Raw genomic sequence first — 22,060 nt, 5'->3', positions numbered from 1 at the left:
AACCTTTGGTCGCAACTTACAGCCAGCCTACGAGAGAAATCACAGAGTGGTATACGCACGCAGTTCATGCTGCCTGCTCACAGAGCTGACCAAGCCTGGAAATCAGATAAACTTCTATATCAGCATTTCTGAAATGAGAATAATTCTCCTGGAATTCTCCACATAACACACAGGGAACAACAACAAAAAACCTACTTGAGATTTTTAACAGAAAAAGGAGATTTGTTTATTAATAATTCATGAGTTCCCATTGAACATGCACGACAGAAACAGTGCTATTCAATAGAGAATACTGTCATCTGTCACTGTTTTATTTGACATTTACACTTTTTTTTCCCTGATACTGCAAAACTTTCTTGGACGGCATGCAAAAATTATATAAATGAAAAAAATCCCAGCGTGGGGACTCTGTGTCTTCTGTGGTGGGTTCGCTCCCAGCTACATACGTGTGTGCTCATGCAGCCGCTTCGCACTTTCTCACACATTCGTAGCCACCAAACAAGCTAATAAGAGACCCCATTGAGAAAACAGGGATAAGCATCCCAAATGGGCTGGTGGAAGGATCTCGTGAACAAAAAGATGGAGGGCGAGACAGGAAGTGGGGTGGAAGAATGGATTTCCAGAAGGTGAGCCTACGGAGAACGTGGGACGAGCCCTAAGTCGGAGCCAAAGGAACGTGTATTATGGCTGCCATGAAGAAAACTGACAAACCGACATCGCCATCTCCAATGCAAAATAAAGGTTTAGAAATGGCATCATGGGAGCGCCACTCGTAGGGAATATCAGCCTTTAGAGGAAGAGCGAGTTAGAGTTAGGAGCGCCTTGCGATTTTGTGCTACTGTAAAGCTCTTGACAATCTTTCTGCTCCGTAGGTTAGTTATTATTTATAAAAATCACAGAACCAGCTGATACGTTCATAAGCTAATTATTGAAGCAGCTGGGTACACATGGTGCAGTATGTCCAAGGCTGTGAAGTATCACAGATTTCTTGGGGCCTGCTGTGGTGGGGGTGCGCCATTGAAGGCTCCATCCCTTAATCTGATCAGCCAAGCAAACACTTTGTGGGGAAACTAGATTAATAACCCTCTAAATACCATGAATGTGCTTCATCTTCAAAACCCGGTTCCCTTAAACATGCTATTAGCTCATCTCCATCAGGGATTTGAGGAAGTTCTCTGGTGCCCGAAGAACAGGGTCTTGTTGGCTACCTCCCTGTGCCAGAAATTAATTTGCTTTGCTTATGTCTGCACACATGAACACACTTGTGTCTAATCTGCTCCCTAATAGCTTCAAGGTCAGGACCTTGCACGTCAGTGGGCAAATTGAGCACCACACTTCTTAAAGACTGATGGCAGACAGCACACAGTCCATAACGAGGCCTGTAGTTTGTCCTAAGTGATTGTAATGAGTGCAGATTATAACAGCGCATATAAATCAAATGCGGCAATGAATGTTGTGCGAGACATTCCGTGTATCGTAAGTGGAGATACCACTCAGCTGTCACCTGTCCCCTTTCAAGCTGCAGCTTCCCACAATGCATTTCACTCCTCAGGCGGAACAGCAGGTGCCGTCCTCCTGAAGGTCTGGGTATCTCAGAACTTCATCTTTTAACAGATGTAGGTTTTTGTTTTTATTTTCTGTTAAATGATGGGTCTCTGTGCTATAGCTTCCCCTGGGAGATGTTAAACATACCTGTTTGGAACATTTGAAAGAGTTCAGTTGGAGACTTATTCAGATCTCTGAAAAGACAGAGAAAGAGGACCTTATTTTTCCACAGATGGTTTATTTTCCATTTCAAGAATTCTTTCCTTTGTACAGAGAAACCCTTGAGGAAACACTTTGGGACTAGGAGATTTTTTTTAAATATAATTTATTTTCTGATAGCACTAACACATGGAATTGTCTTCAACCTTCATATATGTTGCACCTTGAAAATCAGCATTTACCTGTCTCTCAACTGACTTGGAAAAAAAAAAATCTATGAAAATACTTGGAAAAACATTTCCAAGCAAATGATTCGATATCTTGTTTTCATTCTTCCTAACCCTCTAACTCTCCCCAGCTCCCAGTTTATTGCAAGAAAAGATCAGGTCTGCGCAAATGTGGCCTCTCACTTGTAAAAACAAGGCAGTGTTGTGTTACAGATTAGTTTATAAATCCCCAGTGGCTTCACAGTTCAGTGCTTACAGCTGCTGCAGATGGGCCTGGGTTTTTGTCTCTTTGCGGTGCTGCAGCCGGCGGTTGAAGGAGAAAATGGAATGATCAGGTTATTAACATGGAGGCCGCGAGGAAGAGGCTGCACAATGAGAACAGCTGGTGTTGCTGTCTTGGCTGATGCAGCGGAGATAATCAAATCTTGCCTTTTTTTGGGTAAAGGCAGAAGACACAGTGGAGAGTTAGACAAACAACGGCTTATGATATTATATGGGGTTTTTATAATGCATGTCGGGAACTTTCACTGGCTTACAGGTTAGGATACAAAATTTGTGGAGATTTGGGATTTAATTTTGACAAAGTTATTTGTGTTTATTTAGGCACCTTTTTAGAAAAATACTGACTCTTTTGCAAGAGGCGTGATGTGGGACAGTTCTTGTTTTTAAAATTAGCGATGGAGCTTGGAAGTGATGGGTTAGAAAGCTACTGGGTAAAATATTTTGACATGAGTCAGTGAGCGATGTTGACAGCATCCTCTGTATTATTTTCATATAATCCATCATTATTTGCATTACATTTTCTTTCTCATGCAGTTTCGAGCAAGAGAACATCCGGATGCCAGAATTGGGAGACACATTTGCAGTTGTGACCCGGCCAACTGCCCACCTTCCTGCAGGTGTGGCTGTGGCAGGAAGGGGATGGTAGGGGGGCCTAGAGCCCAAGGCATTCAGAGATGGAGCAAAAATACGATTTTTTCATTCTAGCTAAGGTGGTGATTTTATTTTGTGGAGTTACTGATAATTCTAAGACTATTTCCTTTCTAGAGAGTTCAGTGCCATTTACACTCAGACATGTTTTCTTCTTTAGAATTCACTAGTTGTAGTACGTGTATGTTCATTTCCACTCTTCTTCTAGGATGGAAACTATCCAGCTGGGTAATTTTTAAAAACTGTAGCTGAGCAACATGAATTACTTTTTTTTTTTTTTTCCAGAGAATTGGGTAACTGTCACCTTGCTTGAGTGTCTTTTACAAAGGACCTGTAAATTCATTGAGAGTGTATTCAGTGGGAAGGGGATAAGGTAATTAACAAGAACGAAAACTCTTGGGCATGGGGGTAACCAGCTCCGTGGTCGCTGGTTGGTTTTTCAGAATTGTCAGGCTGTCGCGGTGTCCTCCTGCGTCGGGAGGAACAATTGTGACAGAAAACCATGCTACACTGGGACAGCACTGCACTGCAGTCCAGCCATTCTCTGCTGCTCTGCGCCCTACAGATTAACCCAGGGGACCTTCTCTCTGTCTCTCTTTCCCTAGGGCTGGTTGTGCGAACTGCTCCGCTGGAAGGAGAACCCCAGCCCAGAGAACCGCACGCTCTGGGAGAACCTCTGTACCATCCGCCGCTTCCTGAACCTTCCCCAGCACGAGAGGGATGTGATCTATGAGGAAGAGTCGAGACATCACCACAGTGAGCGCATGCAGCACGTGGTCCAACTCCCCCCTGAGCCAGTGCAGGTCAGCGTCCCCTCCTTCCCCTAACCTGAGCAGGGCGGTTGGTGGCAGCAGCTGTCAAGGGTTAGAGGGGCACAGCACACCACCTCCCACTGAAAGGTGTCTCATGCCATGTCTCCAAGGACAGAGGACCCTGTTCTCCTAGGGGGTACGAGGTGCGCACGTGCATGTTTGTGTCCGCGCATGCCCACGTGGAGAAACATGAGTGAGAAGTTGAATCCGAAGGCAACTGCTTTCCTGAGCGTGTTTTACCTGTGGGACTCTGAAGCCAGAGCACTCATGGAGAATTAAATCTCCCAGTCAGAAAACACAGTTCATAGTTTCCAGCGTTTTCTAAAGAAAGAACTCCGAAGTAGCTAATAAATAATCTAAAATCCCTGAAAGAAAGTTTGGCTATGCTGAGGGACAGAAATATCCACATGAGCGAGAGAATACCATTGAACTCAACCGAACCTTGATAGAAATTATGATAGATTCTCAGAATTTTTAGATGAGTGTTTGCTGTTTTGGGTTTCCTCTCCTTTGGAAATCTGTGTTCATTTGTGTTGCATGTTTTGTTCAGTTAGTATTTGCTCTCCTTGAGAGAAATGGTATTTCTTTCTGAAAACAATTGAGTTTAGCTCCTGAGACTTGCTGCAGTCTAAAAATCAGTGACTTTCAGGAAGAAATATTAACTAGGCTAATACCCCAAATTTTGACCCCTTAGAGTTTGCCCACAAATTTTTGGAGAGCTTTTAAGATTTGTCCTACTGTCCAGTACCAGCAGTCCCAGCTACCCCCGAAGAGGCCCCTGCAGGGCTCCTATCTGAGCCTCCTTTGGTGTAGCGAGAGGAAGCAGGAATGCATGCTTGTATGCGTGTGTGTGAAGATGGGAGAGAAGAGGAGGAGAGCAAAGGAAGGATGGGGTGCCTTTCTTGATCAAGATGTCAAAGGAGAGGCAGTGAAGGACTTGGCAAAATGTTCTACCCTGAGGTTTCCTTGCCTCCTTTCACTTCGATCTCATCCCACATGCCTGGGGGAGAAGCCAGAAGTCAATGGGTCCATTCTATCACTTATCATCCAAATACTGACATCTCAGTCAGTGCCTTCATGCTGTCATTGGTCAGTTTCCAAAGTCACAGAGTGAATTGCCCAAATGATTAGACTCATGAGTTCATACAGCTAGAAGCATTCTCTTAAAATAGTCGCAGTGAACTGAGAGCAGGTAGGAGATAATAGTACACAAATAAGTGTTGGAGCCCCTGTTCTGGGCCTGGACTCATGGTAGGGGAAACCCCTTCCCCTGAGGTGAGCCCCAGGGCTTTCCTTTCATGACCCACGTTCCCCCTTCCCTCTCCTATTCTTTCCTGGTGGGGGCCTCATACAAACACCAGACACCTTCCTACAGATAATTAAACAGACATGCTAAGAGCTGTGTTCTTCAGCTTTTGAGATTCAGTAGAAATTAAAAAGGGTGCTAATACAGGTTCATTGACCTTTTCTTTTGGAGGATGCATTGATTTGAAAAATTGAAGGGATGCTCCAATTTATTATCCATATCATTTCATAAAATAAAATACTCTTTAATATCAATAAGTGAATGAAAAGAATAGCCTCAGACAAAAGTTCTCATAAACTATGAAATCATAGTCAGTCACATGAAAATTCAGTCATGTGAAAAACTCACTGTCACCCTTGCTTCTCTTGTTTTGATGTGAACTAGTCAAAACTTCTGTTTTGAACCAACACAGGCCAAGACTAGCTTCAGGGAACCACCAACTTTGTATGGACTTCTCATTCCGGGCCCATCTTAGTTCAGCTCAGGTGAAGTGGAAATAGAACGGAAGTGAAAAACTGATTCATTGTGGACATTTAGAGTGTCCAGTTTTTAATCATAAGATGATGACAAAGCTGGAAATGTAGGGAAGTTTGAGATAAAATCCTAAAACCTTTATAATTAAGGACCTCCCTTCATTTGGATGATGGTTCCTATATATTTCTTTCTCCATTTTTTTGTCCAGAAGTTCTCATCTCTCTGAGATCCCTATGTTTAGGGAGGTAAGAGGATATTCAATATATAATATTCTAACTGACCAGCTTGAGTAAAGTAAATCAGAGAAGCAGACCGCCAATTGATTTATGAGTTTTATTATCTTTTATGTTGGTATGTCAAAACTAGAGTGTGCTAACAATATTTAATGGCTAAGAAAGAGTCACCCTGTAATTTTCCTTTTTCAGTTTTAAGCACTTTGTGGCTATTAACATTAACTTCTGATATCACTAAGAGAATTCACTTATTTTATAAAAGGTTATTCCTATCACTCAGGTCTTAGCCAAAGAGTTTACAAATAAGGTAATTTTCTCTACATTGACTTTGACTTAGCCGTTGACCTTGATCCCGTAACTACTGTGAAATTCTTTTTTTTCTACTGTGAAATTCTTCAATATGTTATTTATTTATTTTTTTTTTACATTTTGCCAGTTTCTCAGTGACACTGGTTTGAAATGCTGCATTTGTTTGTCAGCAAAACACAAGACTTCGGCTTAATTTTATATTATAGTCATGATATGAAAAATGAAGAAAAATAAATGGGACTAGGTGGCAGAACTCTTGAGATTGGGGAATGCAGTGGGCACAGCCTCTGCGACTTAGGGATAACTGCATTTTAATAAAAGATCCCAAACTACTAAAAAATGTCTAATTGTGTGGAAGTTAAGCCACTGGACTCAGGGTTAGGCTTCATTCGTGCTCTTGTATCAACAGAATTTTAGGGAGATGCAATTATTGACATGTTGTAGGAATTTGATGTGGGGTGATACTAGTTTGGTGTTGTTGCATTTTGTCTAGTGAGGCAGAGACTGCACTGTTGTCTAGTTGCTAAGCAGAAGTGTCAACGATGCTTACGGAGATCTTCTGATGCATAGGGCATAGCAAAAATCACGCAGGTGTCCGCTGCTCTTGTGCTTACGGAAGGGCGCCATTTAAATTTCCTTAAGTAGCTGGGGTATACCATTCCTGGGTTTTCTTCAACAGTAAAGATATGAGCTGTCATGCTGAACTATGCACCAGATTGTCTGTTGAATTAGGCCCCCGTTGATGGACTAGGTAAAGGAAGGAGCCGCTTCGTATCAGCCCTGCCCCATTTGGTGTTTTCTGTGATGTGAGAAGTCCCTCAGCATCCCAGCCTCTTCCCTTAAGGAAGACGGGGCATTTTTCCTGCCATTGGTTGGCAGACAGTTTACATGTTGATAGTGTGACATTGCCTGCGCTTGTGTTTCTTTTTCTGAGCCGCAGAGGGTTTTAAAAATTTAAGCCCACCCTTCAAAATGAGGAGATCTGACATCCAATCCCAATTTTGTGTAACAGTGCAGAAAATCAGATCTGACCCTGGGCCCCATGGCTGGAGCTGACACTCAGGACTCACCATCCTGTGGTGAGATGGAGCCCCACTGTCCCCCCTGCACATGTGCACGCACATCCTGTCCGCATCATTCCTTCAGACCCTATCATGTCGCTCTGCCCCTGAAAGGCTGCCTTGCCCCTGTGACTCCAGCTCTACACCCCAAGGTGCCTTTGCACATGATTCTGATTTCTTCCATGGTCCCCATTATGTGCCATTTATTTTTATAATTCTAACACCTAGCAGAAGCTTTTTATACGCTTGCCGAGAAATGCGTGTTTGATGGACTGTCCCTTCAGAGATGAAGCTGGGTTATAGTTGAGATAAAGTTAGGCTGGGGCCACTAAGAGGTGCTGTGAGCCCCAGAACCCTGCGGTCCTAGAAGAGTGAGGCGTTTCCCCCATGGGAGTCTGGACTCCCCCAGGTGAGGTCCAGCTGTGCTGTTATAACTGAGTTGCCTGCTCGCTCCAGTTTTCTCTCCAGGACTCCGTCTCTTTAGAAACTGTCACTGAAATCCCTGCTGTGTAGGGATGCCTGGCTGGCTCCATCTGGAGCATGTGACTCTTGATCTCAGGGTGAGGAGTTCGAGCCCCAGGGTGGGTATAGAGATTACTTAAAAAAAAAAAAAAAAATCCCTGTTATGTAGAAGGTAACTTTCCAGGCTGAACACACATTATAAACTAGATCCATCTTTACCATGACCCTCAGTGGGGGTAATATTGCTATAGGGAGTAAAAATGGATTCTTGGTGAACATAGACATCTTCACTTTACAGTGGTTTGTGGCCTTTCAAAGGGACACGGTACGTGGAGAGATATTCAGTATCTCTGGTATTAAGATTTAACGAAGCAGGGGAAATGACTATGGGGTGGGGGGAGGAATGCCTAAAAAGTTTCCTTCAGAGGTTGATAATGAAAAGAAAAATACTGATATACATAATGTTTTTAGTCCTTGTTTAGATACCACAAAGAAGATCAATATAGGTGAGATGACATGGGAAGCTAAAACAGTCCATGAAAAAGATGAAATAATTCCACTTTTTCGTGCCAGAAAGTCAGAGACAAAATTATTTCTCGTGGTTATAGCGATTTTCCCCCCTAGTGGTTATGATGACCTGAGGCCCCATGGTGAATGGATATCCTCCACTTAGAATCAAAAACTAGTTAAGTCAGGGTATTCATTATTACCATTTTATAGTTGGAAAGACTGGAGCAGAGACACTGAGCCTTGCTTGAAGCCAGAATCACCAGCTGAATGAAAACACAGGCATGTTTGGCATCCAGTCTTTCCCCTGACCACACTCCCCTTTTAATGCAGCGAGAAGAAAGGACATTGCTCATGCCCTGACTAGGTCAGTGAGTGGGGTTGATTGGGGAGCGTTTGCCAAATCGTTCCTGTCTGTGTCGTTTGTGCTTTATTGCTTCATTATATTTCCACCACAGTGTTTCCATGGCTTATTTCGTAAGTTCAGGAATTCTGAGCTTGCTGCCGTGTGGTTTCCTGACGCGTACTTGTTTTAAAATTCCATGCCATACACTGAGTAAGAATGTGAGACCTGGTGGGTGACAGCTGACACCAGCGTCGCACCTCCGCTCGTCTGGACCACTGCCCACTCCAGGGAGTTCTAAGTACTTTCAAAGCCAACAATTCCTTGTCACTGGGATCAGCCAGTGGTTCTCAACCAGGGGTGACTTTGCCCTTCGTGGGCTATCTGGCAGTGTCTGGGGACATTTCCAGTTATTATAACTTGGAGGTGCTACTGGCATCGACAGGGCGGGGGCCAGGAGTGCTGCCATGTGGGCTGCCGTGTGCAGGACAGCCCCCTAAAAAGTGACCTGTCCTTACTTGGGAAAACTTTGAGAGTCCCTGACTGTCCATGAGGAGCCACGCCAGCGCTTTTTCATATTAACATTATGTCATCCTGTGTGTTTTTATTCAACTTGAAGAACATTCTGCATTTCTACTGTTATCAGTCAGCTTTTCACCATGTTCAGATTTAATTTGTCATTCAGGAATAAAGAAGTTTGGAGGTCATTTGCAACCTTTTTTTCTTTTTTCTTTTTTTTTTTCCTAGAAAAAAGGACATTTCCATCTTGGGACCATTTCTTCCAAAATATAGTAGAAAGGTTATTTTCAATGATGCTGTCAGAAAGTTGAAGGAGCTCATTAAGAACACCTGAACTAGTAGATTAGACATTAGCTGTGGCTTTGTTCTTTTTTAGAGATTTAGGCAAGTTGCTTGCTTACCTTTTAAAAGTTTCTTCAAGTTTTGGGAGGGGGTTTGTTTTGTTTTATTTTGTTTTGTTATTGCAAGACAGGAATTCCCAGCTTAGTTATGAGAGATACATTAAGGGAAATGGAGAGTGATACAACCTCTGAAAATTCAGATGTAGGACTATGAATATGGTTAAGTTTCTCTGAACCTGGAACTGGGAGTTCAGCATTCATGGAAATTCATGGGTTCTCCCTCTCGTTTGCTAACCTTGATGTAACATAGCTCTAACCCATGTCAGATTCCTTCTGGTAGCAAGCTTTTTTTCGCATCATCACCTAATTTATCATTTATATCTTTGTCTATCCTATAACTTCTGTTTACTACTTGTAATTTTACTGGATTATAATCCTTCCCCCTCAAAACCTTGACCTGCCCATGACCTCTGCTCTACTTCAGGACTTCTTTTCTGTGCCTTTATCAAACCCAGCTCCTTTTGCCCACTCTGTATTTACTACTAATTTAAATTTTTATAACAGGGAAACTGACTGGTCCACCTTATCCTCACGAAGGCAAACTGTCTTGACATTTAATTTCCAAACAGTAATGTGAATACTTACTTTATTTTATTTTTTGTTTATTTTTCCATTTTATTTTATTTTATTTTATTTTATTTTATTTTATTTTATTTTATTTTATTTCTTTCCAGTGTTCCAGCATTGAATGCTTACTTTAGAAGGCACTGCATTTTAAAAGAAGAGCTCTGTTGGGGATAATGTTAGGATAAACTCCAGAGGAAAGGGAAGTAGAAAGCTAACTGGCTATAGACCAGCTGTAAGTAACTTATGAATGGGTTGCCCTTGGGCCGGAAAGTTAGAGCCTTTTAGTAGATCATGACTCCTATGACCCCACATATATCAGGGTAGATGGTTGCAGGAATGATTAACAAATCTCATATACAATTCTTATATCAAAGGAGATTTGTATGAGGTTTTTTTTTTTTTAAGATTTTATTTATTCATTTGACAGAGAGAGATCACAAGTAGACGGAGAGGCAGGCAGAGAGAGAGAGAGAGGGAAGTAGGCTGCTTGATGAGCAGAGAGCCCGATGTGGGACTCGATCCCAGGACCCTGAGATCATGACCTGAGCAGAAGGCAGCGGCTTAACCCACTGAGCCACCCAGGCGCCCTTGTATGACTTTTTTAATGTGAAATGCTATAGACATGTAAGGAGTAGGAAACAAATGCCGAAGATTGGTTTGAAGTTCTCTAGATCCCAAAGTATTATGCTTTTTTATTTTATGGCCATTTTCCTTACATTTATCATGTGCTTCCTTCCATGTGTTTAGGCACTGTGCTATAGATACTAATAGAAATTAAACTTAGAATTTTATAGTAACCTTGGTCTGCCTATTTATTTCTTTAAAGTGGGTTCAACAATTTAGTAGGCTTATGATTTTAATAATTGGAGTTAGCTTACTGCTTCTCATTCTTCGTAGGATTGTCCTAGTGTTTTTGCCAAGCAGAGCTCTCCCTATGAGTGGCCAAACGTTAATAACACACCACGTTCCAAATTAAGTGTTCAGGGTTAGCTTTTGGTTGGAAGTGAACTTTCAAACAGCTGGGTTCCACTTCTCCCAGTCTTTTCCTGCCCTGTGGGAACATAGAGAACCTTGGTTTCTTTGGTAGCTTGCTGTTCTATAATTGCTATGTTTCTTTAAATAATATCCTAATTTTGATATTTTGCATTTTGGAGAGGCAACACAGTCTCTTTAGATCATGCTGTCCGTTACTGATACACTCCTCATTTTTTTTTAGATCCTAAAACTGAATAGAAGGCACTTTGCCTAACACTGCTGGATAAAGGGAAGAGAAGGGATTAGCTGTGTCATTTCCATTGGTACAAATGCTCCTGGTGGATACGAGTGTCTGCAGGGCCCGGAGCTCAGAAACCACTAAAACTTTGTGTCTGTTTGTTGAAGTTGTGAGGACAGGAGGCTTCTCCTTGTATACATTGTTGTCCTTTTCCTTCTGCTGTTATTAAATGAAACGAGGTATAAGGCAAAACCTTTAGCACTGTGGCCTTTTCTTGATGTTCTGATAGGAAAAGAAGACTAAAGATAATATTTTTGAATGTAAAGTTTAGTTATCTTTTTAAAAAATATTGCTGTGAAATTTGTTAGGGGCTGTTCTTGCTAGTCTACTAGCCAACTCATTGTGGCTGTTTTTTCCTCCCTTCTCTTTTCCTTCCTACCCTCCTTCTTATTTATTTATTTATTTTTTAATTTTCAATGATCTGAAATGCTTTTTTCTTTTAATCTGAAAGAATGGGAAGGCAATGGCTAGTTTTGTGAAGGGGCAAACTGTTTGAATACAAGCAGTGTGGAGCAAATGGAAAAAAGAGACAAAACAAATAGACGAAGATAGTGCATTAAATGCAGCCTTTCCCCCCAGCCCACAAAAAACAACAACAACAAACTTAAGCTAATATGAAGACATTTGTGGATATCGATGTGTCATTGTTCTAATCAAGGGTCTTGTTACACTTCCTCTGTGAAAAGGAAAATACATTCCTTTATACTTGTATAGGTATCAAGCCAAGTCTGGCTTTTGGTAAAGATGATTAAAATTGATTAATAAGACTGTTTTTAGGCCTCAAGTTACAGACACAATTGAGAAGCCTAGCTATTTGTATTCTTGTATTTTCACTTATTTATTCAACAATTATTTGTTTAGCTCCGTCAGCGTACCAGGTATTAATTCTAGGCACCATGTGTACAACAGTGAATGAAACATACAAAATTTCACACATATATTGAGCAGTTTTTTCCTCCACTCAGAGTTGCATTTTTTTAAACAGATTTCATTTTCCCTCAGGCTACCTTACCGTAATCTAGAATTCAGACTATGATTTAGTGGAATCCATAGGCTCTGTTTCTTTCTCTGAAGCTGACTTGAGATGCCATCTCTCGGTTTTTCAAGCTGTTTCTCGAATATACCGGATAATATCTTTAAAACATGTTGAGCTTCTCAGAGAGATGATATTACCTTTAAAAAATTTGAAAGTATCAAAACAGACTTTCTGAATCTATTCTCTAGAGTCTGAAGGGATCTACACAGTTCTAGAAAGAATTACCTGTATAGATTACTGATTGAATGGCATTTTAAAATGTGGTTTTGGTAAAAAAAAGAAAAAATTGGATAATAAGTGTGTCCATTCCACCTTAATTTCTCCCTGACCACACAGATCCTCCTTTTTTTTTGCCCTGGTTATGTTCATTCTCTCCACCCGGGGTGACTTCTCCAAGTAGCAACCCTATTCCTTGGTGGCGGGTTATATAGGCTAATTCATTGGTGTACTTGAACTGAGTCCTTCAGTGAACCCACCTGGCTCACTGGGCATGTTTTGATAAAGCTGTGGTCCTTGGAGGGTCAGGTGTCTCCTAACAATGGACTATTGTGACAGAAAAACACAAGCTGTTCTAGGACCATGGAAGCCTCTTTCACATTTTCTCCTTAAATTTTCCCCCAGAGCATTTGTCATTGAAAGGCATTCCTCATCTTCACAGAGGAAACAGGTGTGCACATCTTAGAAAGAGACTTCTCTGGTGGATGAAATGCTCTTCATTTAATGGGTCAGAGCGAGGGTACTAACTTCACATCCTTTGATTTGGGCCTAGTCACTCAAACAAGTTCGCAAATCTGTGGGATGGTTGCAGCTGAAACAGAGTAGGCAGGGGGCTTGGAAAGCCCAGTCCCAGTTGCCTTCTTAAGAGGTAAGAGGCTTCATGCTGGGAAGCAGATGGAATTGACAAACTTGACTCACAGATACATCGTCATGCAGCCATGTTTATGAGATTTTGAACTGTCTGATTAAAAAATATTTCTAGAGAAAGTAAAATATCTAAATGAAAGTTAGGTTTCTTTTAACCTCCTCTTCTTCCTTTTTTACACATAAGTGATACAAATTGTCATGTTGCTTATTCAAGTCAATCAAAACGGTAGCTCTGCCAGTAGCTTCAAGAGCATGGCTGAAGAGGAGAGGGGGATTGGATCTTCAGAAGGTCTGGGGTGAATTCCAGGGCCACCGCTGGACTCGGAGGTCTTGGGTCTTGCAGAGGCCACTTAAGTTTTCTGGAAAACTTCACATCTTCAGGATCATTTGAGGCTTACATGAGAATGTGATTGCACCTGAGAAATAATAGTGGTATCTGAGCTCCATGAGTATGAAAAATACTACTCAGTGAAATAATTCTACTCTGAGGAGTTCGGAGTGAAACCAAGGATAGTGTCAGTGTAGAATTCTACAGAAAAATGTGAGAGAGTGCCTTGCCTTTGTTGTGTGCGTGTTATGTACTTGTTTTGGGACAGATTGAGAAACTCTGAGCTGTGTGGTTTTATCTGATCTTTCTACATTTCCAAGCTCTTTTAAAAGTTACTATTATAGAGGAGTGGCCGTGTCAGCTGCTACCCCCCGGAGCCAGGGCGGGAGGACGGCCCTCTGCGCCATGGGGGATGCAAGGGATGCCACCTGGTAAGGGCAGAGACTGAGGCGTCCGTCCTCTGCTTGCTACCCATAAAAAATTATTAAAACAACAACAACAAAAAGCATAAGTTCCTTGAAAGTAAGTGAGACACTTTTCTTCTCAGCTCTGAATAAAATCCCTCTAGGGCATAAAAAATGCCACTGGATATTATAAAAGTAAATTGGTACTTTTTTTTTTTTTTTTTTTAAGCTGTGAGTTCTGCTGTCCTTTTTGCAACACATTAGAATCCTCAGTGCTGTGAGGGTGCCATGCCCTGATGACGTTGGAGTTTCTTTCGCGGAGGGTTCGGAGAGTGTCTGCCACTTCGGCAGCTCTGTACTGGCCTCCGACGGACTCAACACCGGGGAAATAACTGATCTCTGGTCTTGAGTTGCTTGGAGGCCCACAGGCAAATGAGTATAGGCTTTTACAGAGCAGGCTGCGTAGTGATGTGTTGAGCAAAGATGTGAAATTTACTAAGATCTCAGCTCACTCTTTCATGGGTCCTCATAGTGCAAATGATAAGGGTGGTTTTCGTATAAGCGACTCAGTTCCCGGCATCACTGCCTGGACATCTCCCTCTTTCCCTCGTGTGCAAGTAAACAAGAAGGCGAGTATACATTGAACAGTGTCATTGTAGAAGGGGTATAGAATCCGCTTTGATTTACCAAAAGCAAAAAGTAAAACACTTGCAAATTTTTCCTGCTGGTGGTAACAAACTATTTGAAGTGCAGGTCACAACAGACGTCTAAGTGATGGCTCCGTGACTGAAAGCCACAGGGTTAAGAACTTGATAAAAAGTACAACCATTTGATTTTAATTTTGGAAAATGGGGATGTCTTGCTTACATCATGATAGAAACAAACATAAATGCTTTTTTTTTTTTTTTTTGAAAGGAAGGCCTTCTGGTTATAGTTTTTTAAAACACACTTAAAATAGATGCTTAGGATTTGCTTAAATTCAAGTGTAGCATGGCGTTAAAGTAGAAAGTTCTCAAATACTTAAAATTTTACTGTATGTGTTTGTTACCCTCCCCCCAAAACTTTCTAGTCACTATTTCAGGAGCTTGATTATCTCGTAACGAATAAACTACTACTTTCCGTCTCTATTTTCCAACAACCGCTCTGATAAAATGAGAAAAAAAGAAGATACAATAAAGAAAACGGCCCTGAAAGTGACATAGACTCTAGTCACGAGAACTGAGCATGTAACTGTGGATGATGAGTTTTATTCCTTAGTTTCCTTCCACTTTTTGTAAATTGTTGTAACATGGGTTGGATGATCCCAAGACTCTTTGTAGCTTAAACACTCATTCTGTGAGTTGGTCTATTTATTTCCGATTCCCATTTGAGTATTTTAATGAAAATGTAGAAAACAAAACCAAACCACATTGCTTCTGGGAGGTTCAAATGGATGTTGGGAAAACAAATTAACAACAAAATAACAGAAGATGCACACCTTTTATCAGCTCAGAAAGTTCCAGTTGATTTTCTTATGATTCATAGTTATGACAATTGCAAGAGAAAGTCAGCCACTGAGTTTCAAACTGTTGTAACCAAACCTACCTACTGTGGCTTCTCAGCTGTTTCTGTTTAGTGTGGAAATCTAATGTGGCTGAAAACTACCGCTGATTTTTATTAAGTCAAAGTCTGGAACTTCCCCTTGTAATGATAGAAAAGCACACTTTCAATTAAAGGAAAACTGCCAAAGTTCTGAAATTCATTTATTTTATGATTACTCAGTTTAACCCTAGAAATGGGAGATCAAGCAAACTGGATAGATTTGACAGTTCTAAGGTCATAAGTTCAATTTCCTCACAAGTTGTTTCTAGATCTAATTCACTGCAAGTCATATAACCCTTCACCTTTTGATATGGAGTCTTTTGTTGAATTGTATATCACATCAGGGTCATCCTAATCACTTTGGGGCTCGGAAAGCGACAGGTAAGTCAGGCCAGGCAAAGGAATTCTAGTGAGCGAGTCTGGGAGGCAGGAGACGGATGGGTGTCGCGTTCCATAGCAGACTCGGGGTGCGCGGGATAAAACTTAAACTGGCTCACAGGCACTGATTGTTCAATTTTCAGGAATTTTGAAAGGCAGTTGTTAAACCCTCAGTAGAATGGCACTGGCCATGGTGGGAGTACTACAAAAATTGGCAAATGTTCCAATCGGGGCTTTTTTCTCTAGAGAATTAGTTCCTGCACAATTACCAGGCTCAACACTGAAAAGACTCCAGGTAACTTTTTTTTCCCAAGCCCTGTGGATATCCATATACTTATTTCTCATAAAGACATGAAAAAACAACTGTGGGAAAGAAAGGTGTTTCTAGAACTGAAAGGCTGGTTGGTTGTATGTAGCTCTCTTGATCACCCAGACACAGAAATTAGTTTATCTTTTTTTTTTTCTTCCAGAAAATAGTTCATTTAAGCAGTCCTTGTTTCTACTCTCTCCCCTTCATACTCTTCCTTAGTTTAAATTTATTTTTTCATATTCAAGAAAGTTTATTTTTCTCTGTGAATATATAATAGTTGAGACTAATTGGAATATCTGGTTAGACTCATTTTGCAGAATCAAAACCACGTAGCACAATGAATCCCTAGTCTCAACACCCTACAGGTTTGAGGTAGGAAAAAGGACAAGTTACTTTAACATGGTTACTTTCTTAGATATGATAAACTGAATCCTTTATTTTACAGTAAGAAGTCACTTGTTTTTTAAAAGGTACTTTAATCTCAGGGAGCAAAAATCTATGATGTGAATTCCTAAAGAAACACATGTGGCTATGGAGAGATCTTCTTATTTCTTTTGTGATCTAAATGAACAGAATATGCTGACGTGAGCACATACTATAGAGATACGATATCTAAATGCAAATGATTTTTCAAATAAAGTTTTCCTCATTTCAGTTTTTGGACAATTCATGTCAACAGTGTACTCAAAAGTGTGGTAATGGAAGAGTCGAAAGGGATTGTGGGCCGGTGTCACTATTTCCACGTAAGGCACGATTGAAGGATATCCTTCTGAGAGAAATCCTCATTTGAGCTTGTCCATGGGACACGAAAGCCTCGCAAAGAGGTAGAACTAAAACAGTTAAACGGGTGCGCTGTATGTTAATACAGCACTTACTTAGTAATGAAAGGAGAGAAGCAAATGGATGAATTCTTTGGCTTGTAAAACATACTCTGGATCAGATGCTCTGGTGTGCGCTATCTGTCGATGACTCTGCTGTATCTTCGTATTAGAGCGACTGATGTACCAGGGGAGAAGTTTTTTTGCCATTTTATTTGCAAAGAACGAACCCATTTCTTTTGAGCTCCCAGAACAGACATATTAGAGATAGCATGCTATGCTGGAATGATCTCTACACTCTTGTGTATATGAAGCAGGGTTGTGTAGGACACTGTAAACATGCACGGGCATCTGTGTTCTGTGTCGCCATTCCTTATAGAATGTGTGTGGAATGAGCTCGCATTTTATGCCATACTCATCTGCATTTGCAGCATTTCAAAGACTAGTCTGAAACATCTTGGCACAGATGGGAAAAGCAGAGTTGCTTTATAAGCTCCAGAACTACAAAGACACAGATCTAACATATGATATTAATAAATAGCTTGGATTGGGGAGGGGGTGCCGGGGGGTAAAAAATTAGATTATTTATTTAGAAAGTTGAAAGTCTTCATTTGTGATCATTACTCTGTTCTTGAAAGGAAATAGGTGCTGGGTTTTGTGTTTTGTTTTTTTCTCCTATCCTCACGTTTCTCTTCTCCCCCTTCCTCATGTTTTGAATTAAAATCTAAAGATGGCCGAGAGAGTGTATATATAACTGCAAGAAGGATGTGGTAAATCATGGCAGGGGTCTGTGATCTCACAGGCATGGTGGTGTCAGGAACTAAAGACCAAAGGCGAATCCTCGGCTTCCAATGGATTTACTTGAAATCCCTCACCTTGTAGCGTATCATGGATAATAGCGTATCATGGATAATTACATTTTTACAAACGGTAGAGAAAATCATTTTGACACACACATAGTATTTTCCAGCCAGACCAGCTTTTCAATCTTTTACAGCTTTTATGCATTAGGGCTCATATTTTCTTTGTTTATTTTTAAAATATTATCATTAATAATAGGTTGGTTCTGTGGTCAGCCTCTGAGTAGAAGACACTGAGGAAGACCCTTTTTCCCCTATTGCCCCAAGCCAAACATTTGATACCTTTTCCTTTGTAGAAGTTTGTGCTACTCATGTTTTTCATTAAGAAAGTTATGGCAACCAAATTTTCATGGGGATTTTTAGGAGCTTTGGTCATTTTTCAGCTTATTGCTATGTATAATAGAATGAATTATGTTTAGTGACAAATCACTGAAAGGAAGAAAAAAAAATGGAAAAAAAGTCATAGAAGAAATACTGTCATCGATTTCTTTGCCACTGCTCTGCAGTAGAGTGGACTCTGACTGGGTAACCCTGGAAAAGGTCGTCCTCGTTAGCCACTCGGCTGCATCAAAATTCCAGAGCCCAGAAAAAATTGGGGGACAATATTTTCTTAACCCTTTCTGATCAAGTGTGGTATTTCATTTTGAAAATGAAGTGAATTCCCCCCGAGGCCTTTGAAACTTTAATAATACACAATAAATAAAAATCATATCTAATAACTCAATGGTTTCATTTGGCACCATCATCATCTCCTAGATGTACGGCAACCACGGGAACATAAATACTCGCAGGCCTCGAGCGCCCAGTTTCTATTTGCTAAATAAACTTGGCTTGCTTTAAATTCCTCTGTGTGTAGTCATTAATACAATCCACTTTGACAGCATTTAATTAAAGTGCTTTTCTCTATTAAATTCATTAAAAGTCCCCCCCCCCGCCCCCGTGTATAACTGCTTTCCAGATGCTGAGTGGCAGGGACCTATGAGCCCCACTTTAAATAACTTCTCATTTCTCTTTGTAAAGTGTTTATTACATTCAATTTAGAAACTGTTAAATATGGCTTAGAAAGAAAGGCAGATTCTAGGACATGGTCGCCGTCCCTTCAGCAGTTCTTTGAAAAATAAATGTTAGCTTAACGTGTCTGAATAAGCATTTATTATCTGAATATTTTTCTTATAGTCTGTCAGTGCTCCAAGGCATTTAAGCTGGGACGTAATAAAGATACGATTTTCCTATCAGGGTTGGGGAATTTGCAAGAGTTCTAAGCAGGTACTTGGCTTCAGTATCTTTGCCTGCAGATTCAGGGGGAGTGAGCGTAACACTCCAGTATTAATAGATTATTGACAGTTTAATGTCTTGGCACCTATGTAGCCCATGCAGTGTAATAACCAGGAAGCTGTCTGATATGAAAGCAGTCAATAGCATTTTCAATCAAAACCTTTCAGTTAATTGCTGGTTGACCTTAGAGATTTCCTTTAGGCAGTGCCGTCTGTAGTTTAGACCAAAAGGACCATATTGATTTGTAGAGTTTATTCAGAGATGATTATTTAATACCCGTTGCTCCAGTATATGCGGTAAATTTTGCCTTTTCTGGGTCTACCAAATGAATTGTCTTTTTGGCAGTGCTTTTCACAAATATTCCCTTTACCAGCTCCACTTTGAAAATACCTCATTAAATCTGTTCTCTTCTCAGAAATAGAAATTTGGGAATCTTGAGGGAACACATGATCAAGTGTTTTAATATGATAATAGAATTTTCATACAATTTTTTTGTTCAGTTTGGCATTACAGTTCCAACAGAGAGCCTGACAAAGCTAACAGCGATACTTTCAGTAGGGGAGGTCCTATAATACCTTACACACACACACACACACACACACAAACACACGCACACGCTATACCTGACAACACAAACGTTCTCTAATGCCACATGCTCGTTGGTCTCCTTAAGTGTCAGTGCGATGGCTTATATTTAGCTTCTAGATTTTCTATATTTCCATGATTTATTTAGTTTTACTTGAATATTCTTAATCTTTTTTTTTTTTTAAGATTTTATTTATTTATTTGAGAGAGTGAGAGAGAGCATGAGAGGGGAGAAGGTCAGAGGGAGAAGCAGACTCCCCGCGGAACTGGGAGCCCAATGTGGGACTCGATCCTGGGACTCCAGGATCATGACCTGAGCCGAAGGCAGTGGCTTAACCAACTGAGCCACTCAGGTGTCCCTAGTTGAATATTTTTAAAAACAAATTTTAACCAAGTCTAAATGAGCTATCAATGCAGGCAGGAAATAGCAAAGGCAATTCCCGGCCTTAACTTTAAACCATTTTGCATTCTTTTGGATTGTGTGGTGTTGGAACTACTGAGATTGAATCAAAGTGGGGACAAAAAAGAAAGACTTTGAATTAATTTTGTTACTTTTCTTTTTTAGGAGGGTTCTGCACGCGTGGGTTAATGTCATTTATTATACTCCAAAGAGAAACAATTTTGGTGTTTAATATTTGTTTTAGAAAAGACCTATAGTGCTTTGTAGATAGCATTTTGTAGAAAGACCACAGTCTTTCACATTTCACTCAGTTGGGAGCCATTTTGTCTCAGGCTTTTCTTGTGATACAGGTGATCTATTTTGAAGCAAATGTATCTAGTTTTTGTATATTCTTTTTTTAAAGGGTCCCTTTCTTTGTCTTATGTGGATTCTGTCATTGTTATTTGCTGTTTTTCTATTTTGCCTGCAGCAACTTTTTTTTTGTCCTAGAAACTGCTGTAGGCCTTTTGAGCTCTGTTGAGGGTAGAAATATTTCTACCAACTGGGGACGGCGAGAGTGAAGCAAACTGATGAATGTGTCAGTTTTTATCCCTGAGAACAGTAACCCCCTAATGGTATATCTCTGAACGTCGGAGGATTTGGGGGGAATTAAAGAACTGTGTGAGTCCCTGTATGGTATTGTTAGCAAAGTGTATGCGTGAATTTAACGTGTTACTACAAACTGTTATAATTCAACTCTGTTCAGTAACAAGTGTATTTTGTAGGGAGCACCTACATGAACTTGACACTTTTCCCCTTAGAGCTATTAGATGTGTTCTAAATGTTAAAGAAGTCTTTGGGTTTGTAGCATATGGCTACTACCAATACAGAAGAATTCTGGAAATTTTAGGATAAACTGCTCCCTCAAAACATAGTGCCTGAACCCTGTGCTGTGTGGAGATGAATGTAGCACAGAAACTACCCCTAAGAAGCACACGGATTCATGGAGAAACAGGTACAAGGACAGGCAACTGCTGTACAGGATGTAAGTGCAGACACAGAGAAACACAAATGAAGGACATGTTTGCCCACAACCTGGTGAGTAGGAGAACCCGGAAGACTTCCAGGAAGCCGTGCTGCTCAGGGTCCCTTGCAGAATTCCTCAGTAGAGGAGCTTCCTGGGTCAAGGAGACAGCAGAAGTGAGGGCACAGAGGTCAGAGGGACAAAACAGCATGAGGGTAGGGCTCCAGCTCTAGAGCACTGCCCAGAAGGCAGCGGTTGGAGAACAAGGACAGGGACAGAAGCTAGAGTAGGTCTCAGGGCCTTCTTGGGTGTGAGAGAGGCCTTGACCCATCTTAAGGCCACTGAAGGCCTTTGGCAAGATGCTCTGTTGGCCATGGCAGAAGACCTGTTGGGAGGAAGTTGTGGTAATTCAGACAAGAGAGATTATCACGAACAGAATAACAGTAATGGGGTATATAGGGAGAAGGGAAAATTAATCCAAGAAAAATATGTTTAGAAAAGCCAGGGCGATGTGGCACAGAGACAAAACTGGACTTGCTTTGTGACTCTGGGTAGATAAGGATGTCGCATGACTGGCCTCCCGGAAATAGAACGGTTCATTCGCAGCTTGGAGACTGGAATCTTTCTTGAGGGGAAAGGAGTTGCCAATCTAGTTACCTCAGCCCAGGGAATTAGGAACTGAGTTTTCTCTTCCCAGTGACCATCCTTGGTACTCAGGGAGCAGATTTGTTTTCTTGAGGAAAGCACTGTCTAAATAAGTGAGCCTGGTCCCATTGGCTTTCCAGCTCTCACCCTGTGTACTTACTGCAGAGTTCAGAAGCTAAGGTTTCCCCATACCTGGCTTCAGTTAGTAAGGTCATTAATGTGGAGGATGGAAAACCTGTGTCCTCATAATGAACCAGAAGTGGTTTAGGGTTTAAAAGGGTACTCTAGAATTAATCTTTGGGGAGTTTTACCTCACATCATTAAATTTTTCCATATTCTCCTTCTTTTGAAAGAAAATGATACCAAGGCAAGCCAGTCTCTGATGAAATTAAATGAAGTTGAAAAGTAACGGTTATGTTCGATATGCTCTCACTTGACACCTTTT

At 40.9% G+C, this 22,060-nt stretch overlaps 1 protein-coding gene across 3 annotated transcripts in view; it reads left to right on the top strand.

The window, feature by feature from the left end:
• Positions 1–22,060, top strand: part of SATB2 (SATB homeobox 2) — a 189,280-nt gene that overhangs the window by 149,894 nt on the left and 17,326 nt on the right. For all 3 annotated transcript variants that reach the window (XM_047722385.1, XM_047722386.1, XM_047722384.1), the window contains one exon: positions 3,467–3,664. In XM_047722385.1, coding sequence (XP_047578341.1) covers positions 3,467–3,664 — 198 coding nt within the window. The remainder of the gene's footprint in view (positions 1–3,466; positions 3,665–22,060) is intronic.

This window comes from Lutra lutra, chromosome 3 (assembly GCF_902655055.1).
Source record: "Lutra lutra chromosome 3, mLutLut1.2, whole genome shotgun sequence".
NCBI classification, from domain to species: domain Eukaryota; kingdom Metazoa; phylum Chordata; class Mammalia; order Carnivora; family Mustelidae; genus Lutra; species Lutra lutra.
This window is presented reverse-complemented; position numbering and strand designations above follow the sequence as displayed.